The sequence below is a fragment of the Cebidichthys violaceus genome, unplaced genomic scaffold (assembly GCF_023349555.1).
Source record: "Cebidichthys violaceus isolate CVI_PGR_0920_01 unplaced genomic scaffold, fCebVio1.0.p SCAF_8, whole genome shotgun sequence".
NCBI lineage: Eukaryota > Metazoa > Chordata > Actinopteri > Perciformes > Stichaeidae > Cebidichthys > Cebidichthys violaceus.
Genome location: NW_027176964.1, coordinates 14,746,793 through 14,763,683, shown reverse-complemented (window position 1 = coordinate 14,763,683; position 16,891 = coordinate 14,746,793). Strand labels below are relative to the sequence as shown.

The 16,891-nt window shown below is 43.6% G+C and overlaps 1 protein-coding gene across 2 annotated transcripts in view; it reads left to right on the top strand.

Annotated features, from left to right (window-relative positions):
* Positions 1–16,778, top strand: part of LOC137892518 (disabled homolog 1-like) — a 41,743-nt gene extending 24,965 nt beyond the window's left edge. The window contains exons 4-15 of one of the 2 annotated variants that reach the window (XM_068737724.1): positions 1,313–1,411; positions 3,189–3,320; positions 4,561–4,680; positions 5,090–5,128; positions 7,720–7,785; positions 9,257–9,316; positions 11,277–11,324; positions 11,597–11,702; positions 12,330–12,977; positions 13,998–14,125; positions 14,574–14,680; positions 15,075–16,778. In XM_068737724.1, coding sequence (XP_068593825.1) covers positions 1,313–1,411; positions 3,189–3,320; positions 4,561–4,680; positions 5,090–5,128; positions 7,720–7,785; positions 9,257–9,316; positions 11,277–11,324; positions 11,597–11,702; positions 12,330–12,977; positions 13,998–14,125; positions 14,574–14,663 — 1,536 coding nt within the window. In that variant the 3' untranslated portion in view covers positions 14,664–14,680; positions 15,075–16,778. The remainder of the gene's footprint in view (positions 1–1,312; positions 1,412–3,188; positions 3,321–4,560; positions 4,681–5,089; positions 5,129–7,719; positions 7,786–9,256; positions 9,317–11,276; positions 11,325–11,596; positions 11,703–12,329; positions 12,978–13,997; positions 14,126–14,573; positions 14,681–15,074) is intronic. The other variant, XM_068737725.1, reaches the window with a different exon arrangement.
* Positions 16,779–16,891: the final 113 nt, after the last annotated feature.

Sequence of the window (16,891 nt, the reverse complement as noted above, 5' to 3'; positions counted from 1 at the left end):
TGTCCAATAAAACAACTTTTTTCCCCCTGCCTCGTTCTGACATTTCAGCAGTGCCCTCCATATGACTCCAGCAGTCACCAGCTACTAGCCAGTTACAGTCAATGGAGCAGTCGATACAGACCTGCTATGATCTGGACAGGGGATAGAGGAGGGGACGGGGTCTCTATTGAGCTGCCTCTCGTTGCCTTGAGGACTAATCCACCAAATGGAGAAGTCGATTGCTGATTGACAACATCCATCGACTCTCCCGCCCTTCCCGCCTCTCTCTCTCACTTACTTCATCTCTTCCTTATCCCTGCTGTTTGTTCTGCTCTTTATCCTCCTCTCCTTACCCTTTCCCTTTTTATACTCCCGTAGTCCCTTCAGGTCCATTTCCTCACCTATAAATGTACATTTATGTGTGTAAAGATGAATGGTTATTTTCCCTTTAACATCTCCCTGCAGCAGCAGAGCTTGGTGATGATTCATGTGACCTGTTATGGCTTGGGTTTTAAATATTAGCTAATCCTTATAAGAAAAAAACAGTTTAAAATGGAGGGTAGCTGATGTACAGAAGAGGTTGACCGCTCATTAACGTTACTGGGCCTGCAGGTTTGTCAGATATATTCAGCACAGAAGGCAGGTCTTTCTTCTCCCCTTATCTCCTCTCCTCTTTTCCTCCCTTCTCTGCTCCCGCAGGCTTTGTTCTGTGAAAGACATGTCAAGCACACAGATCGCGTCAAATAGAACACGGTGGAAATGTTAATTGTTTTCTTTATTAGAGCTGAGAATATAAGAAAAGGGGAGCTACTGAGATCCATGGGGAGAAACGCACTTCAAAGGCCGGATCGGCTGTTTAGTCAGCACTCTGCGAAGTTGTCGGGGCGAGTTGGTCGGTCAGCAGCGCGATCCATTCTGTCAGCAAATCTCACCTTATTGTTGTTAGCTAGCACTTGTGTGTGTCACGTTGAAGTGCAGTAAACCTACTTCAAGAAAAGGAAGGAGAGAGGAAGGAGAAAAAAAAGGTGCTCGGGGGGGAAAAAATAAATAAATAAATCGGCAATAATAATAAGACTCGCTGCACAATTCGACGTGTGAATTCCTCTGAGAGTGAAGCTTCAAGAAATGGCACTTGAAAGAACATTCTGTCCTATCACACCTTATGTAACTCTTGTCACCCTAACCCCCCTTCCCAGCCGAACCCCCCCCCCCCCCCCCCCCCCATCTCCCAATGTCACACTCACCTGAGTCGGAGGAGAAGAAAGCTCACTGTCTCTCTTGCTGAGCTCCTATCCTTTCATCTCCACATGTCGTTTCCTTTAATCTCCTGCAGGGAATGGCTTCCTCGGCGCGTTCCAAAGGGGAGCACAAGCAGAGAGTGTTCTTGACGGTCTCATTCGGCGGGATCAAGATTTACTGCGAAAGATCAGGGGTGAGTAGCACGTCAGCGAGCGGGCCTCGTTGCAGAGCTGCACTGTGAGGCCTCGGCCAGCTGCTGCTGCACTGTGAACCTACAGTTACAGGACATCCAGAGGGCAGACGCTGGCACGGTTCAGTTCACAGCGGCTGCCAGGGCCGCCATCTTGTTAGCCTGGCTGGCTCGGTTGACATATTAGTTTGACTGCGATATCTGGGCGGAAAGAAAGGCGATTCACAAGGTTGTGCTGAAATCAAAAAAAGAATTCCATCACCTTGCAAAAATTCAAAATTCCTCTCCAAATATCAATGCAAAATAAGCAACAACGTGCTTTCCACCGGACAGTTTGCCCTTTAGCTCGTACAGATTCAACTTGACCGGTCTTTCATTTGATATTTGAGTAAACTGGTTTAGCACGCTAGTAAGATTAGTGGTATACTGCAGGACCTACTTAAGATCAGTCAGGCCCTGGTCTGCCCGTTAACGATAGCACAGTGAGCAATGTTATGGTGATGTTATGAGACGGGCTGTTTCCGCCTCCATCCTGGCTTCCGTCCCTCTGGCGGACTCAGAGGCCTGCTGTTCCATTACAGGATGATCGAGGGGTTTCGGCTCTCCCCCGTCCTGGGGCGTAGTGTTGGCTAGATAGGCCCACTCTGCTCATCAGCGCTAACCGATAATTAGCACTCAGTTCCACCCCTTAATGATCATTGCCGCTAATGCTAATTACACCACGGCTCCACCTCAGCTGTCATTAGAGCTAAACTGATAATTATGCAACAGCGTTTGCCCCGTGGCTGCCGATCCCCACCCCACCACCGACGCGGTCTACTCCCCCCCCCAAAAAAAAAACACCCATCGTTGATAATATCTCTTTTCAATATGACTGGTGGTGATAGTGGTGTGTCTTTAGCCGGTAATGAAAAAGAACATTAAGCCTCCAGCCACCACCAGCCAGCTCACCAGCTTTTGACAAGCTCATTTGTTGTTTTGGAAATCATGCCCCCTAATGCTTCTCATTTTATTTACTGATTACAGGCAGTAAATAACCCTCCACACTTAATATCCCTCTTGAGTTAGGCAGGCAGCGTCAGCAAGCTTTTAGATGGAAATACTTTATGTGAAGCTGACATGATTCTCTGCTGAATCGTAGACTAGTCATATTAGTTTTGTATTTTACATTAATCTGAGGCGTTACTCGCGAAAGTTCCTCCCCAGTGCTTAAGCTTATCTCTGCTAATAGTGGAGTGGCAGCTGAATTACTCCCAGCGTGTATCTATGGTTTCGTATTTGTGTTTTGTGAGCTTTTTTTCCTGGTGCCTGTTTTGTGTCTATTAATCGGAAATGTTGTGAATACATCAAACGGTAGTTTTTAAAAATGAGATGGATTTTATTTTTTTTCTCAATCACCAAATTTCCCCAGCATCTCAAATCCTGCTGGTATGAAAGATCTGACTAAACGGCACAAAGCAAACATCATGCGGCTGGGTTACAAGTTAGTATCTATACAGCACTGTGCGGTGATTTGAGTCTCTCCTCCCTCTGTGTTGGTTGGTTGCAGTTGGCTCAACAATATGCAAAGATGTTTAAAGTAGGTTTGGCCTACTTTTCCTGCCAACACAGAGTACAGTTCTTGTACTTGAACATATTTTTTTTTTAGCTCAGAAATTAAACAAGACAGGCTTTTTTTTTTTCCATCTTTAATAGGAGCAAGACAAAGAGTTGATTGTGTGAAAACCCTATTTCACCAGACCCACATGGTCTTTGCTGTAAACACATCTCTGCCATATAGGTGCTCATGCATCACCACTCGGTCCACGAGATCAGCTACATCGCCAAGGACACTAGGGACCACCGGGCCTTTGGCTACGTCTGCGGGAAGGAGGGCCACCACAAGTTTGTGGCCATCAAGAACGCGCAGTCGGTAGGTACTTTTTTCCACAGTGCTGGAGCTGTCAAAAGTTATTTTATGCAAGTCCAAGTCAAGTCCCAAGTCCTTGAGAGCAGTTCCAAACCAGGTCACAAGATAATTGAGGGTCAGGTCTTTTGTAAATGTCTAAAGGGTGACCATGAAATGGCACAGGACTTAACATTTACATAGCTGATACCAAGTCTATGCATACAGTAGGCCTAACAATTAAATATTCAAGCGGTGTGGCTGTGCAGCTGTGCAAGGCCTTCCTTGCACTCTCAAAAACACTTTGATTAAAATTGGAGACGTCAGTGTTTTTGCATTCAAGTCTCAAATCAAGTTTATTGGCAGTCAAGTCCTCATTTCTCATTTGTCAATTTTGATTCAAGTCCAAGTCTCAAGCCTACAGATGTGCACTCTTTTGTTTAATCAAAAAAATGTTCAGCTGGAGCTCCAGTGGAGGATTACGGAAAATGCAAATAGTGGTGTAGTTGAAGATTGCTGTACTGTGTACTGTGTACCGTAGGTCCGTTCTGTAACATGTAAAAGTGAATTCTTTTGATGCGTTTGTAAAGAAAGGAAACTATCTCATGTTCATTTGTCGCCAATATTGAAATGCACACCTCTAATGCTAGTTTCTATGGCATTATTTTCAGGTCAGGTGTATTTACAAGACACCAGTTGACCAGATAGATACTCAGTAAACTGAAAAATATAACTCAGAAAATATTGATATTGTCTTAACTTTTGTTTGACTTTTTTGAGCTTGTTTCCCCGTGACAAGGGCAGAATTACCATCTTCATAGTCTGCATTCACATAATCTATTCTACGTGAGTTGGCTGACTAAAACAATATATGAATATTTGAATAAATGCATAATAAAATAAAAAACAATTCATTGCTGAGGGTAACACAGTGCAATCAAGTCTTGGTCACTTGAGAATTCTGTTTATTATTTGTTTTCTGACGTTAGTCCTAAAGATTTTAGGATCATTTTCCAAAAATATAAATCATTTTCCTGCATTGCTTTTCTTCTCTCGCATCTTGTGGACTGGCCATTTCCCCCTCTTCCGCCTCTGTTTCTGCCTCCTTGTCTACACATGTTCCTTTTCCCAAACACTGCTCTTCATCTCACTCTCCCCTTCTTTTCCTTTTTATCTCTTTTTTTTTATTTGTCCATTTCCTCTCTTTTCTTACTTCCCACTACTTGATTTTCCACATTCTCTTCTTCCTCTTCCTCCTCTCATGCAGGCGGAGCCTCTCATTATTGACCTGCGCGACCTCTTCACGCTGATCTACGACATTAAACAGCGGGAGGAGATGGAGAAGAAGGCCCAGAAGGACAAACAGTGTGAGCAGGCGGTCTACCAGGTAGGACGGCTCATTTCTACTTTTTTTTTTTTTTTCCCCATTCAAAGGCGAGATCACACGCAATAAGTCAGCCAGCGATTCGTTCACACTACTGAAGTGTGTTTGTCTGCGCCATTGATTTCTACATTGAATATCTAAATATATATATATATATATCAGGTCAGGTATGTGTGAGAGGAAATGCACACGTTGGTGTGTGTTCGATAAACCAAATCACTGTTTCATTAAAACACGCTGTGAGTGTGTAATTATGTTCGCTGGCAGGAAGAGACGGACGGAGACAAATGTATTTTGTTCCGTTGGTTTCCGTCCTTCCATTTACTTTTTAATGAGACTCTAAATTGGGCTGCACTGTCTTACTGATGAAAAACAACATGTGTCATCTGCCTTCTGTCCCACCACTACACAGACCATCCTGGAGGACGAAGTGGACGATCCAGTTTACCAGGTAGGTCCGTAGGCACACGAGCAGGACAGAAACACTGCTGATCTAGCTTCACTGGTGCTGTTTTCACTCTTAAAGCTTGGAATAAAAAGAAGGGAAAAAAACTATTAATCATAAATTTTAATATCTCCTCCAGTCACTGATCTGCTTGAATTAATGATTCATTATATTCCACCATTCCAGTAATACACAGTAGACCATCCTATTGGACAGTTTTGTTCAACCATTCAACTCCCATTTGCCAGTGCAGTGTTGTAAAACCATATTTTTTTTAAGTTGATCTGTGTCAATGTTCTGATTTCTTCCAAAGACATGCCCCCCTGACTGGTTGTTACCCCCTCCCTCCTTTCTGCCCTGTGCATTTATTTGGCTGTACATGTTTTGTTTTTTTTTCTCTGTGTTTGCTCACACTGAATACAGACAACACTAACTCTTACTCTGAATGCTATGTTCAGTGGTACGTCCCACCACCTCTCAGATCACCTCTGTTCTTTGCTCTTAAAAGTGTGTTTTGCATAAAGTCATTCCATTTGCAGCTTCCGATTATGTTGATGTTGGTTGACAAAACTCCAGACTGTGGCCAGAATCTTGAAGGAGTACTTTGACATTTTGGGAAATACACTTGTTCTTGACACTTTCTTGCTGATAAGATCAATACCACCCTCGTGTCTGCGCAGTGGATTCGTAGCTAGAGCCAGCAGCCAGTTAGCCTAGCTTAGCATAAAGACTGGAAACGGGGGGGAAACGGTTAGCTTTGTCTGTCCAAAGGTAACAAAATCCACCTACCAGCACCTAATCCGAGCTGCAGTGATCACTTTGGCCCTTGATTTTGATTTAGTTTTAGTCTTTTGACTGAAATTGTATTATTTATTTATCAAATTTTAGTCATTTTTTTGTTATTTTCATGACAAAATTCGAGTCAGTTTTTTATTTTTATGTCTTCAAAGCATTTTGAGCATTTTTACAGCTGTCGCCATCTTTGTCATGTACTGTTACTATGGTGACGTTGTCATCCGTCACGAGGTCAGTGGTAAAGGCAGTTCACACACACTGTGTCCATGTTGCTCTGCTCTGCAGTAACGCAACAGACTGACTCTCCACCGTAAATCCAGTTGTCATTTTAAAAGTCTGTTTGAGCAGAACCACTCGCTCTCTGTCCTTCCTGCTCACCTAGCATTAGCCTTTAGCTTCTATCTGTTGTCTTCACTTAAGAGCAGATGATCGTTCAGAAGCTGGTTCACTCACTTGGTCATTACAGTTCTGTTTGTTGTATGGGTTAATTAAGATTGAGAAGAGAAGCTAAAACGTAGCGTTAATTCTTTAGCGAAGATTTAGATGGTTGACTGCGACGTTAATCTTACAATTTACTCGTTCCTTTTAACATTAAAGACCGAAAGTAATGTTAACATTACATCCACGGCCCCTTTTGATGTTACATTTACTTACCTTTTTATAAATGTCAGTGTGCTGCCTGCATGTTTTTCTTACGATTCTTGTCTAATTCTGAGTGGATTGTCGAATAGTTTAGTCTATAAATCTGTGTCTTTCAAGAACTGTTAATGTCAGATATAATTTCTGACAGAGACAGAACGTTATTGAATGGAAGACGCTTCTTGCTAATGTGCAACAGGTCGAAACAGCTCAACTTCTGAACAAGAAATAGTTTTGGGCGGTGAGCACGTTGTGTGATTCCGCAGATGAATGCAGGTTTTTAAAAGGACTTTGCATTATTATAGTAATTGGGTCATTTCGTCCGTCCTTCACTTTGACATTTAGTTGTTATTCATTGACGACAAATTCATTTGTCATAGTTATTGTTTTCAGTGGATAATTTTTATTTAGTTTAACGCTTGTTTATGTCAAGAAAAATAGGTTGTTGACACTGCCGAGCTGGTGGACGAATTCTTTTACAATCGGAGCGCGCCAGGCTAGCCGTTTCCCCTGTTTCCAGTCTGAATGCTGAACTAAGCTAAGCAGCTGCTGGCTCCAGCTACATATTTACCATACAAATATGAGAAAGGGAATTTTATCTTACTGTCAAGAATGGGAATAAACATATTTCCAAAAATGTCAAACTATTCCTTTAAATTGAGATCCATAAAGGCATTTATTAACACCAATCTTAAGAGGAGATACTGACTGATCCGAGACATCACTTATGGATCTCAAGCGGAGAATCTGACGTCTGGGTCTATTTCCTCTCAAAGAGGTGGAGCATCATATTGCTGATGTTGAAGGGAGACCTCCAGCTAAGACCTCCACATTGCCTTGAACTACTGCCTGACCTATTATACTTGTGCTCTTTCCTCTTCCCACCTCACTCTTTTTTTTTTCTCTCTGTCTCTCTCTCCCCATCTCCCCCATTCCTCTTTCCCATGCCCCATTTTTTAATTTATTTTTTACACCCTTCATGTTCGTGATCTCATTTCACTCCCCACTCGACGGCATCCTCGCTCCCCTGTGCTTTCATTTATTCTCGTCATGTATCACTCCCTTGTTGTATCTCTCTGTTTTATATGCCAACCGTTCTCTCTGTCTTCACATCTCATTATTCTCTGCACCTCTACGCCTTGCCCACTACTTCTGTTCTGTAGTACATAGTGTTTGAGGCTGGACACGAACCCCTCCGTGGCCCCCAGTCAGAGGAGAGCGTTTATCAGGTACAAAGACAAGCATTGCCCCCTTTTTGTTCTCCCTCTTCATACCCTGTGATAGATTATGATAGTAAAAGTACTAACAACATGACTTTATAGCACCTTTCAAGATTCATGTAAGAAGTTGCAAAGTGGTTTTTTGGAGATTTTCTGGGGATTGAAAGATAGATTAAACCAAGGTTTCTGTTTTAACTTGGCTGAATATGAAAAGCCATGTAGGAAAGAACCAAATGAAGCTGTGAGTTCTATTAAGAGGTTCATATCAAAGTTATAATCCCTATGATTTTAATCCGTTACTCCCTGCAATAACTAAAAGTGATCCCTTGTTGGAAAAATGGGAAAATTAGCATGCCTTTTTCTGCAACACATCAGCGCTGACCGCAGTGACGAGTGCATTGCGTTTCTCGTGGCTCCTTCGCAATAAAAGCCACCCATGTTCCGCCAGTTGCCCGGTTTTATTTGAAGCAGTGGCGTAAGATGTTTCATTTGCATTAGCAGTAACTAAATACAGCTCTGGTGCAGTGTAATGAGAGAGCGCACTAAACAATTAGGCTATCAATGAGATAAAATGACTCTCGATTACATGCGTGCATCGGTTCCTCTGTGAATCCAGCATGGGAATGGCAGACTCTGCTGCCTCAAACAACAGCAGAAGAGTCAAGTTCAGTTGTTCACCCAAAGCCTCCATACCAGGCTCCTCTTATATATCCAACACTTAGACCTTTTGGCTTTAGACCATTTGAAGGACCAGCTAGGACGCTAGGGACCTGTCGTTTGGTTTAATCCTATTCCCCCCCCCCCCCCCCCCCCCCCCCCTCCCTCCCTCCCTCCCTTTCTCTCCCTCCTCCTCCTCCTCCTCTTCGTCCTCCTCCTCTTTATGCCTCTCTGTATCTTGCGTTCCTCTGAAGATGAAAGATGCAGAGAGAGAGATTAATCACTTGCCATGCCATTTGATCTCAGAATGAAACAAGATCAATAGACTTGTGGAAAACGTAAGGGAGAGTTAACCAGTTGAGGGAGCGATGGGGGAGACAGGCAGCGAGGGTAACGGCAACAGATAGCTTGAATAAATGGGAGAGAAATATACAAAAGAGGCCAGAGCCGAGGCATTTTCGTATTGTCAGATTAACCAGTTGAGACATACTGTTGCAGCATAACAATAGGCATTCTTAATACTCACAGAACCAGCACGCACCATCGTCGGGCATTGTTTGCAATCAATATTGATTTAAGTAGAATTGATTCAACGAAAAAGCTGTAACAATTTGCATAATCCCATTGCTCCGAAAGATAAAATTGCATCTTAAAAATATGACTAAACCGAAATTGATGCAGAAAGCTTTTTCTTTTTCTATACACATGTTTCAGTGCTTGTTAGCTCCTGTATTTTTAATAACCCAGCCTGATAAAAAAAATAAAACATAAAAAGGTTTTGCTTTGTTACTTACGTTTTGAATCGACCTCCAATCCAATGCAGGTCCCAACCAGTCAGCAGAAGGAAGGGATCTATGATGTCCCAAAACGCCATTTCATGACTGTAGGTGTTTTTTATTTTTTACCATTTGTTTCTTTACCCTTGCAAACCTCTCTTGAACATCCTCTTGAAGGAAGTACCTTAAGCCCCCTTTGACAGTCTCCATTCGCATTATTTTGCTCTACTCTATTTAATAGTTGTAGTTATGTATTGCAGCCTACAGGCTCTAAAATGGATTTCCTAATCCCAGAACGACTCGGACAGGGGGGTCTGTGTCTGCATCCGCTTTTTGTTATGATGATGGCGATGATGAAACAAAGCTACATTGGTCATGCCTAGCCTGCTTGAAGAGATAAGACTAATTGATTGGTCAACCAAAGTCAGACATGTCAGCAATTTCACAGGACATTAGAGACGCAGGCTTCGTATCCAAAATCCAATCTTGTGCGGAATCTGACGCATGTCGTGACCAGATGGAGACAAAATCAGCTCGGAGTCTGTTTGCCCGTCCCATCTGACCGGTACGGCAGACTGACTAGATAGATGTGGGGGGGGGGGGGGGGGGCTGTTCCGTCTTCCTCAGAGGATCAGGACGAGAGGTTTGTAGGTGGGGTTTTGGGTTGAGCTGCATGCAGTGTAGTCGGCGACATACAATCCACCAAACACTCGGACCTTAATGAACAGCAATGTATTTTTGTTCAGATAAACGGCACAAGTAGCAATTTCCGATTCCACTCCTTTCCATCAAGCTGAAAATATATTTCACCTCATCCTGGTAGATGTTATGATTTCTTCACCACCATGCAGTGACAACGCTGTTGCATCTCTCAAATCGCCTATAAAAAAAAAAAAACATTCATTCAAGCCTATTTTTTGCCAAACATTCACCCAGAGACAATTTCCACGCAACTTTTGAAAACAGCCCTAGCAAAGTGCTTCTCTGCTCTCCGCTGTTTGTGTGCTCGTCGCTCAGCATATCAAACAGATAAACTTTCCCGGCACCCCTCGCTATCTCACCCAAACAGCCCATGCCAGTATAAGTAGCAGCGCTTCCATATCTCTAAGTGTTACTGCTTGTCTGTTCATTCAGTTGGAGCTTTTTGAGAGCCTTGAGCTCCCCTGATGTGTGTCAGTGCCTGCAGGGAGAGACCTCTGTGTGCAGTGTTTACCTTTTTCCAAATTCAGACTCATTCTGTGACCCTCAATGGTCCCAAAGTGCCGTGCAAACTGCAATCCGCCACGTCCCGGCTTATTCAAACATAACACCCTGTTAGCAGCAACACTGATTGCTGTGATTCCTCCTTTTTCTTTCTGTTTTTTATTTTTTTTTGTAACTGTGTTTTTGTTCATGTATGTGTTATGTTTATGCAAATCCTGTGTTCTGTTGTGTTCTTGTGCTTTTTACAGTGATTCATTGTCTGCTTGTGCATGGCCCCCGGAGACATTTCATGCAACTTAGTCATTCCATAGTGCCTTCCATCGCCGCGTCCCTCTCTCCCTTTAAGTAGTTCGAGTAGAGGACAGAGGGGACTAGAGCAGGGGTCACGTCTGCCTATCGAGTGAGGTGGCCTCATTGTCTCGGTTGGGTGGTTCCTGGAGCTTCTTCTTTTCATATATTTGATGAAATAAACACGCTCTTCTGTCTATGTATCTGCTCTCGGAGTAGAATCAGCATGATAAAGCGGCCCAGGCTCTCATGGGGGCCCCTCCTGATTGGCAGACATAAGAATATCTAATCAGAGTCTGTTTTATGGGACTGAATAGCCTTTTACCCACTCAATTATAGCGAGCCATGAAAGATTCATTTTAGATCCATTTTCTGATAATGAAACGAGGGGATAGTTGTTTCTTGCCATCCACAGCACAAACTGCCTTTATGAATAGATTTCACTCCCCGCACCTACCCACCCATACCCTATCTGGAGATGAATTCAAGGTTTCATGAGTGTGCAAATCTCATTGTCGTGATGTATCACTGGATTTTTGTCTCTGTTTCTCCCTCGCCCCTCGGTTCGACTCACAGAACATCAACCACTTTGATCTTTTCGGCGACATGTCCACTCCTCCCTCGGTGAGTACTACAACACAAAACCGAACCCCCGATTAACTTTGTGTAATTGGTACAAGTTGATAGAACCGCGTGGGGAAATTACATTATTTTATCTGCAATGTTATGTCATTGCTTTAAGACAGTCGCAGAGATCTAAATTACCTGAATATCCGACAGTACTGCGGATTAAAGATAAATGTGCAGCATGGTGACTTTTAGGTGACTTTGATAGTAGTGACGTGTGTGTGTGTGTGTGTGTGTGTGTGTGTGTGCGCGTGTGCTTTGCCTACCAGATGCCCCCATCCCCCGCCAACACACTGGACCCTAGCAGGAGCAGCCGACAGCAGCAGCACACTGCTGAGTTGTACGCCCCCTTCAGCCCCACCTCCGTGCCGTCAGGTAGCTGCCCGCACTGAAACACTGCATTTCTTTTTCCACAGTATAAAACTTAAAAGAGAATAAAGTGCTGGTGGGGATGTCTTTCTTTGATGTGCCGTTTGTGAAAAGTCGAGATTGACTGTACCACAGAGATACTGGAAAGCGATGTTTCTTGAAGAACAGATAATGGGTGATTTTAGCAAAACGATTGACTTTTTGGACTTCCAAGAGCATTCGAGAACGTCCCAACATCATTTCAAAACAGCAGCCTACCGAAGGGCAACCTTTTTAACGCAGGAAACAACTTGATTCACATCATCCTTTTCACAATGTGCCTGTCCCCGATAACACAGCTTACGAAGTCAATGCTTTTTTGGCGGCAGACTATCAAATCTCAGATGTTGCCCTGGAACACTCCGACAAGGAAGTATTTTCAGTCCAATGCATTACCATGCAACAGTAACAGAAAATAGGACACACAAATGAATGCGTGCCGTTGATTACTGATCTCAAACAAGCTACTGCAGGTTTGTTAGTCTCAAAAATATACAATAATAATAAAAAAAATAGATATTATTATTATTTTTTCCGCTTCCTTTTCCATCTTTAATATCCTTTAATCATGTTTTCTCCTCCCTCTTGCACCAGGTTATATGACCATGGGTCCAGTGCAGGCCGCCCAGTGGGCGCAGCAGCCATTTTCTGCCCAGGCTCAGACTCTGGCCTTCCCTGTGCAGGGGCCCCTCCAGGTGGCCCAGGTCCTCCCCGGTGGTCAGCCAGTCATCTGGAGCCAGGCCAACATTTTCCCGGCCACTCAGCAGCAGTGGGCGGCCATGGCAGCCTACATGCCTGCCCAGACCGTGGGCGTGGGGGGGCACGCCATACCAGCTGCCATGCTCCAAGGCCTAGTACCCATAACCACCATGTGCCCCCAAGCCTGCGACATGTCGGCCCCCTCCTCTGCCATCACCAGCCCCCAGCACACGGCCGACCCAGCCCTGTTTCAGAGGCAGCTGAGCCTGGGGAAGGAAGGCCTCGGCCTTGACTCAGATGCGGGCGAGGGCCCCTCTACGTCAGGAGCCGGAGCAGCAGGTGTGGGATCCGGCGTCGCGTCTGCAGGGGTGAGCAGGTGTGGGACCCCAGGCCTCATGAGTGTACCGGACACACTGGTCTGCAGTCAGCTGCTGCCACCTTCAGCTGCTGCGACCCAGGAAGAGGAAGGAAGCTGTAGTGACCTCGATCTCTCCAGGATGACTTTGAGCCCAGGGACATCCACATCACCGTCTACTGAATCACGTAAGTCTTCTTAATTGTTGTCTCCCTACATAAATACGTCTTATTAAACCTCCATCCGTACCACTTTAATAAGCATTATTAGCCTTTCTAGCTGGATGTCCCTATGGATGGCAGTGCCACAGGCTAGACTATTTCAACATCTATCCGATCCATTGTCATTACATTTTGTACAGGCATTAATTGCTTCCAGGTGATACATCCCCCTGACTTTGGTGACCCCTTGACTTTTCCTCTAGCGCCACCATGATATTCAGATTTGTAGTTTTGAGTGAGATTTCTCCAAAACTATTGGATGGCTTGCTATGAAATGCAGTAAAAAAAAAAAAAAAAGCAGTAGTGAATGGAGGAAACGTCAGCAGGAGCAACTGAGGAGAATTCCATTCCTGAAACCATGGAGACTCCGAAACAGGACAGACGACACAAACGCACAAGGCAAAGAGACAAGGACAACACGCACACAAGGGAGGAGGAGACACGAGAAGAGGCTAATTCTACGAGGCCTGAAGTAATCGAAGAATAAGCAACTAACTGAAAAGATGCGTTTTGAGTTTGGATTTAAAAGGCCACAACAGAGTCAGACTGTCTAATGTCCATACGAATATTATTTTTTGGGAGTATGATAGGAAAAGGCCCTGCAGCCTGCTGGCTTTTTTTTGGCTAACTCTGGGAACAGAAAGGAGCGCTGTATTCTAAGAGGGGAGAGCACGGGATGGAATGTAAGGTTTAAGGAGATCAGACAGGTATGAAGGGACACGCATGTTAATAACGTTGTGCTTTTGTTTGATAATGTGCAGAATACAGAATTTTAGAAAAGGAAGTAAAAGGGATGACATGCAATAAAGGTCATGATCTGGATTTTAATCCACTGCTTCTCTGCATAGGTTATGCACGTTACCAGCTTGATGCTCAAATGTATTCACGGAGCAGACTAGCACTAAACACTCAGTAAACAACGTAGAAATCCCTTCATATGTCCTCTTGCTGTATTTACCGAACATTTCTTATTTCCTCTCTCCACAGCATCCACTCCAGCCCCTCAGCAGAGCTCCTCTTCAGACTGCCCCCCTTCCCAGGCCAGTGACCCCCCCACAGATCACTCCCCTGTAGACCCAGAGGGTAACTGCAGCAGCGCCAAGGAGGAACAATCGGTGAGCTCCGCCCCCCTGGGTCGATAGGATTCATGGATTTGATTTAACAACTGACTGACACGATGCTATAATCTATTATTGTCATATGGATGATCTGTTCTCAACTACATTGCATGTAATCACACACAGTAGATGTCACGTGATTAATATGGCCAAATGGGATTGATTTTACCCTCTCTTTTTTTTTTTTAAAGCAAAATGTCGAGCCAATTAAACATGAAAGGTCAAAGATGATTTAAGTGTCTTGATTAGATCATATGTAATAAGGTAAAATTATGTTTCAAGGTAATTATCCTAAATGTTTCACAGATGTTTTTCTGGAAAATGTGTGAGGAAAAAAGATGCACTTTTTTTCTGGTCCTCACATGCTGGAGGATAACTGATTCTGCCAAAGCATGTCACGTGCAAAATAGAAATTGTACAGCTTTTCTCCCTTAATTTCTCTCAGGGCTCTGGTGTTGCAAGGTCGATCGCTCTGGTGCCCAGTGGAGCTCCTGATCCTTCGCAGGATCAGACCTGTCCACAGGAAGACAGCTAAAGAACCACGAAAACCTAGTGGGTATTTCACAGTCCCCGCATCTCTTAAAAGTCTGGGTTTTATACATCAACTAGCTTCACTTTCATGCATTTTTGCCACGGCTCTTTTCATCTCCAATGTACAACAACACTATCCCCCTCCACCCACCTACCCATTCCCACCCTCCCTTGAATTTTTTTTCATAACCCGTCTCTGTGTTACTTTATTCGCTTTATGTTTCCATTCGTCTCATTTCCCCTCGCCAATGAGTGGTTTGGGAAAGAGCCTTGGTTTAGTTCAATGTTCCTGTCATTATGCCTCTCTGTAGCAACCAAAGGAAAGGCAAGGAAGGCACAAAGTTGCCCCCTGGTGGTCAGATTTGTAACTGCAGAAATGCAGCTTCATGATTTGGTCAATTGGTTTGTCTTCTAGGGGACGGAAGCGCTCAAGGCCAAGACAGAAGCTCACGAGAAAGACAAGACGAGAAGGATGAGTGACTGTGAACAGCAGCGTCTCTCCCAGCTGGATTACACAGATTTGTTCTGTTTTTTCAACCTTTAAAGGATACTTTTGGCAGTTCTGTAATAAGCTGGCTATCCTAGGCTCTGCTTTCCTCTAGAGGCCACATACTCTACTGTACTCCTCAGCATGACAACCAGACTTTGGCTTTATCGGCCAATCAAATGACCTTTCAACCAGGAAGTGACCTTTTGATCTTTGACCGAAAAACCTACGGCAGGAGGCGACTGCACCCTCCTGTGATGGATTAACGAGTTTATACCTGTGAGGATACATTAAATGGCCGTGATGACACTGAGGATGCTAATTCTTTTTTTTTTTGGGGAACCTTTTAAGAGGAGCAGCGTGCTACTGTATGCGGTTGACCTTAGTTTGTCAGCCGCCGCCACCAGCAAAGACTGTGCACAGCAGATGGATTTGCCAAATGTTCTCATAGTGTTGCTCCACCGATTCGCCCATTTGCATGAACAGACTTAATGTGGATTCAGCGGACTCAGCTGTGAGCCAAACTGTTCTCTCTGCAGCTTCCTTCTAGAACTGAGACACATTTTGAAGAAAAAAAAAAAAAAAGTTTGGATTTCTTTTTCTTATTTTATAAGCTGTGAATTCTTAGTTGATGACGCCGAGTCGTTAGAGGTATCGAACTGACTTTGAGGCATCAATGTGTAAACTTTGCCAAACATCTATTTTGTAAATAAGAATCTGCCCAGTCCCCTATACCTGAGCCTCTGTGCCATAAGATAGCTCTCTGCCTCTTGGATGCCAACTACCTGTGTTTCTCTCAAGCAATGCCCTACCAGCACCTCCATTTTTTGACGTCTGGATGTTTGTTTACGCTTCTGCAGCCATTTATTTTTAATTTCCGAACATGTCTTTGTTTCTGTTCGGTTTTTTGAGGTATTAACTGTGAATCTGTGTTACATGGTCATTCAAAAGAAAGCCTGCTATACCTGTCTCACTCATTTTTGAGCTTGAAAGAAATGAAGGGGTTGAAAGATAGCAAAAAAAAAAATCCTACTGCTCCTTCAAGGTTTCAGGTTTTTCTATTTAGTAAATAGGAGGCAGATTTTCCTGCATCTCTTTGTTTTTAGATATTCTACATCTCCAGCTGAGGTCGCATTGTTTACAATTTGCCTCTTTGAATCATATCTCTGTTTTGTTTCTTCAGTAAATAAGCAGAATAAACTCACACTGGCTTAATAACCATGAGCTCGGAGACAGTAGAGTGCATTTCTATGCCTTATCAGGTTTATTTCTGTTGTCCAGTCACTGTTCTTGTCAGGTCATTTGTATACAGTAAACAGGTCATTGTTGTAACTAAGCACTTGGGCGTATTGTAGGTCTGCTCCACTGAATCAAAATGGTCAAAAAGAAAGGCAACTTTATATAATATGAACAATAGAGATATCACTATTATCTGCTAGTCTTACAATAACAAATGGTAACTGTATCCCTGCTTGTGTAAGAAAAATGAGAAATAGTCCAAAATATTTTGTAAATTTTATTTATGGATTAAGAGTTGTCATGAAAAAGAGAAAAAAGGACTTTTGTACGTCTATGACTTCCCCATACACTGTACCCATGCCACTGTTCAGTCACAAATAAAATATCATGTGATTCCCACTTTCCTTCTTGGTGTTCTTTCTTTAAACCGATGCCGTCATTCTAATAACGAACCTCCTGTAAAGGTCACAACAGCAGCCAACAGAGGTTGCTCTTCTCACACAAAT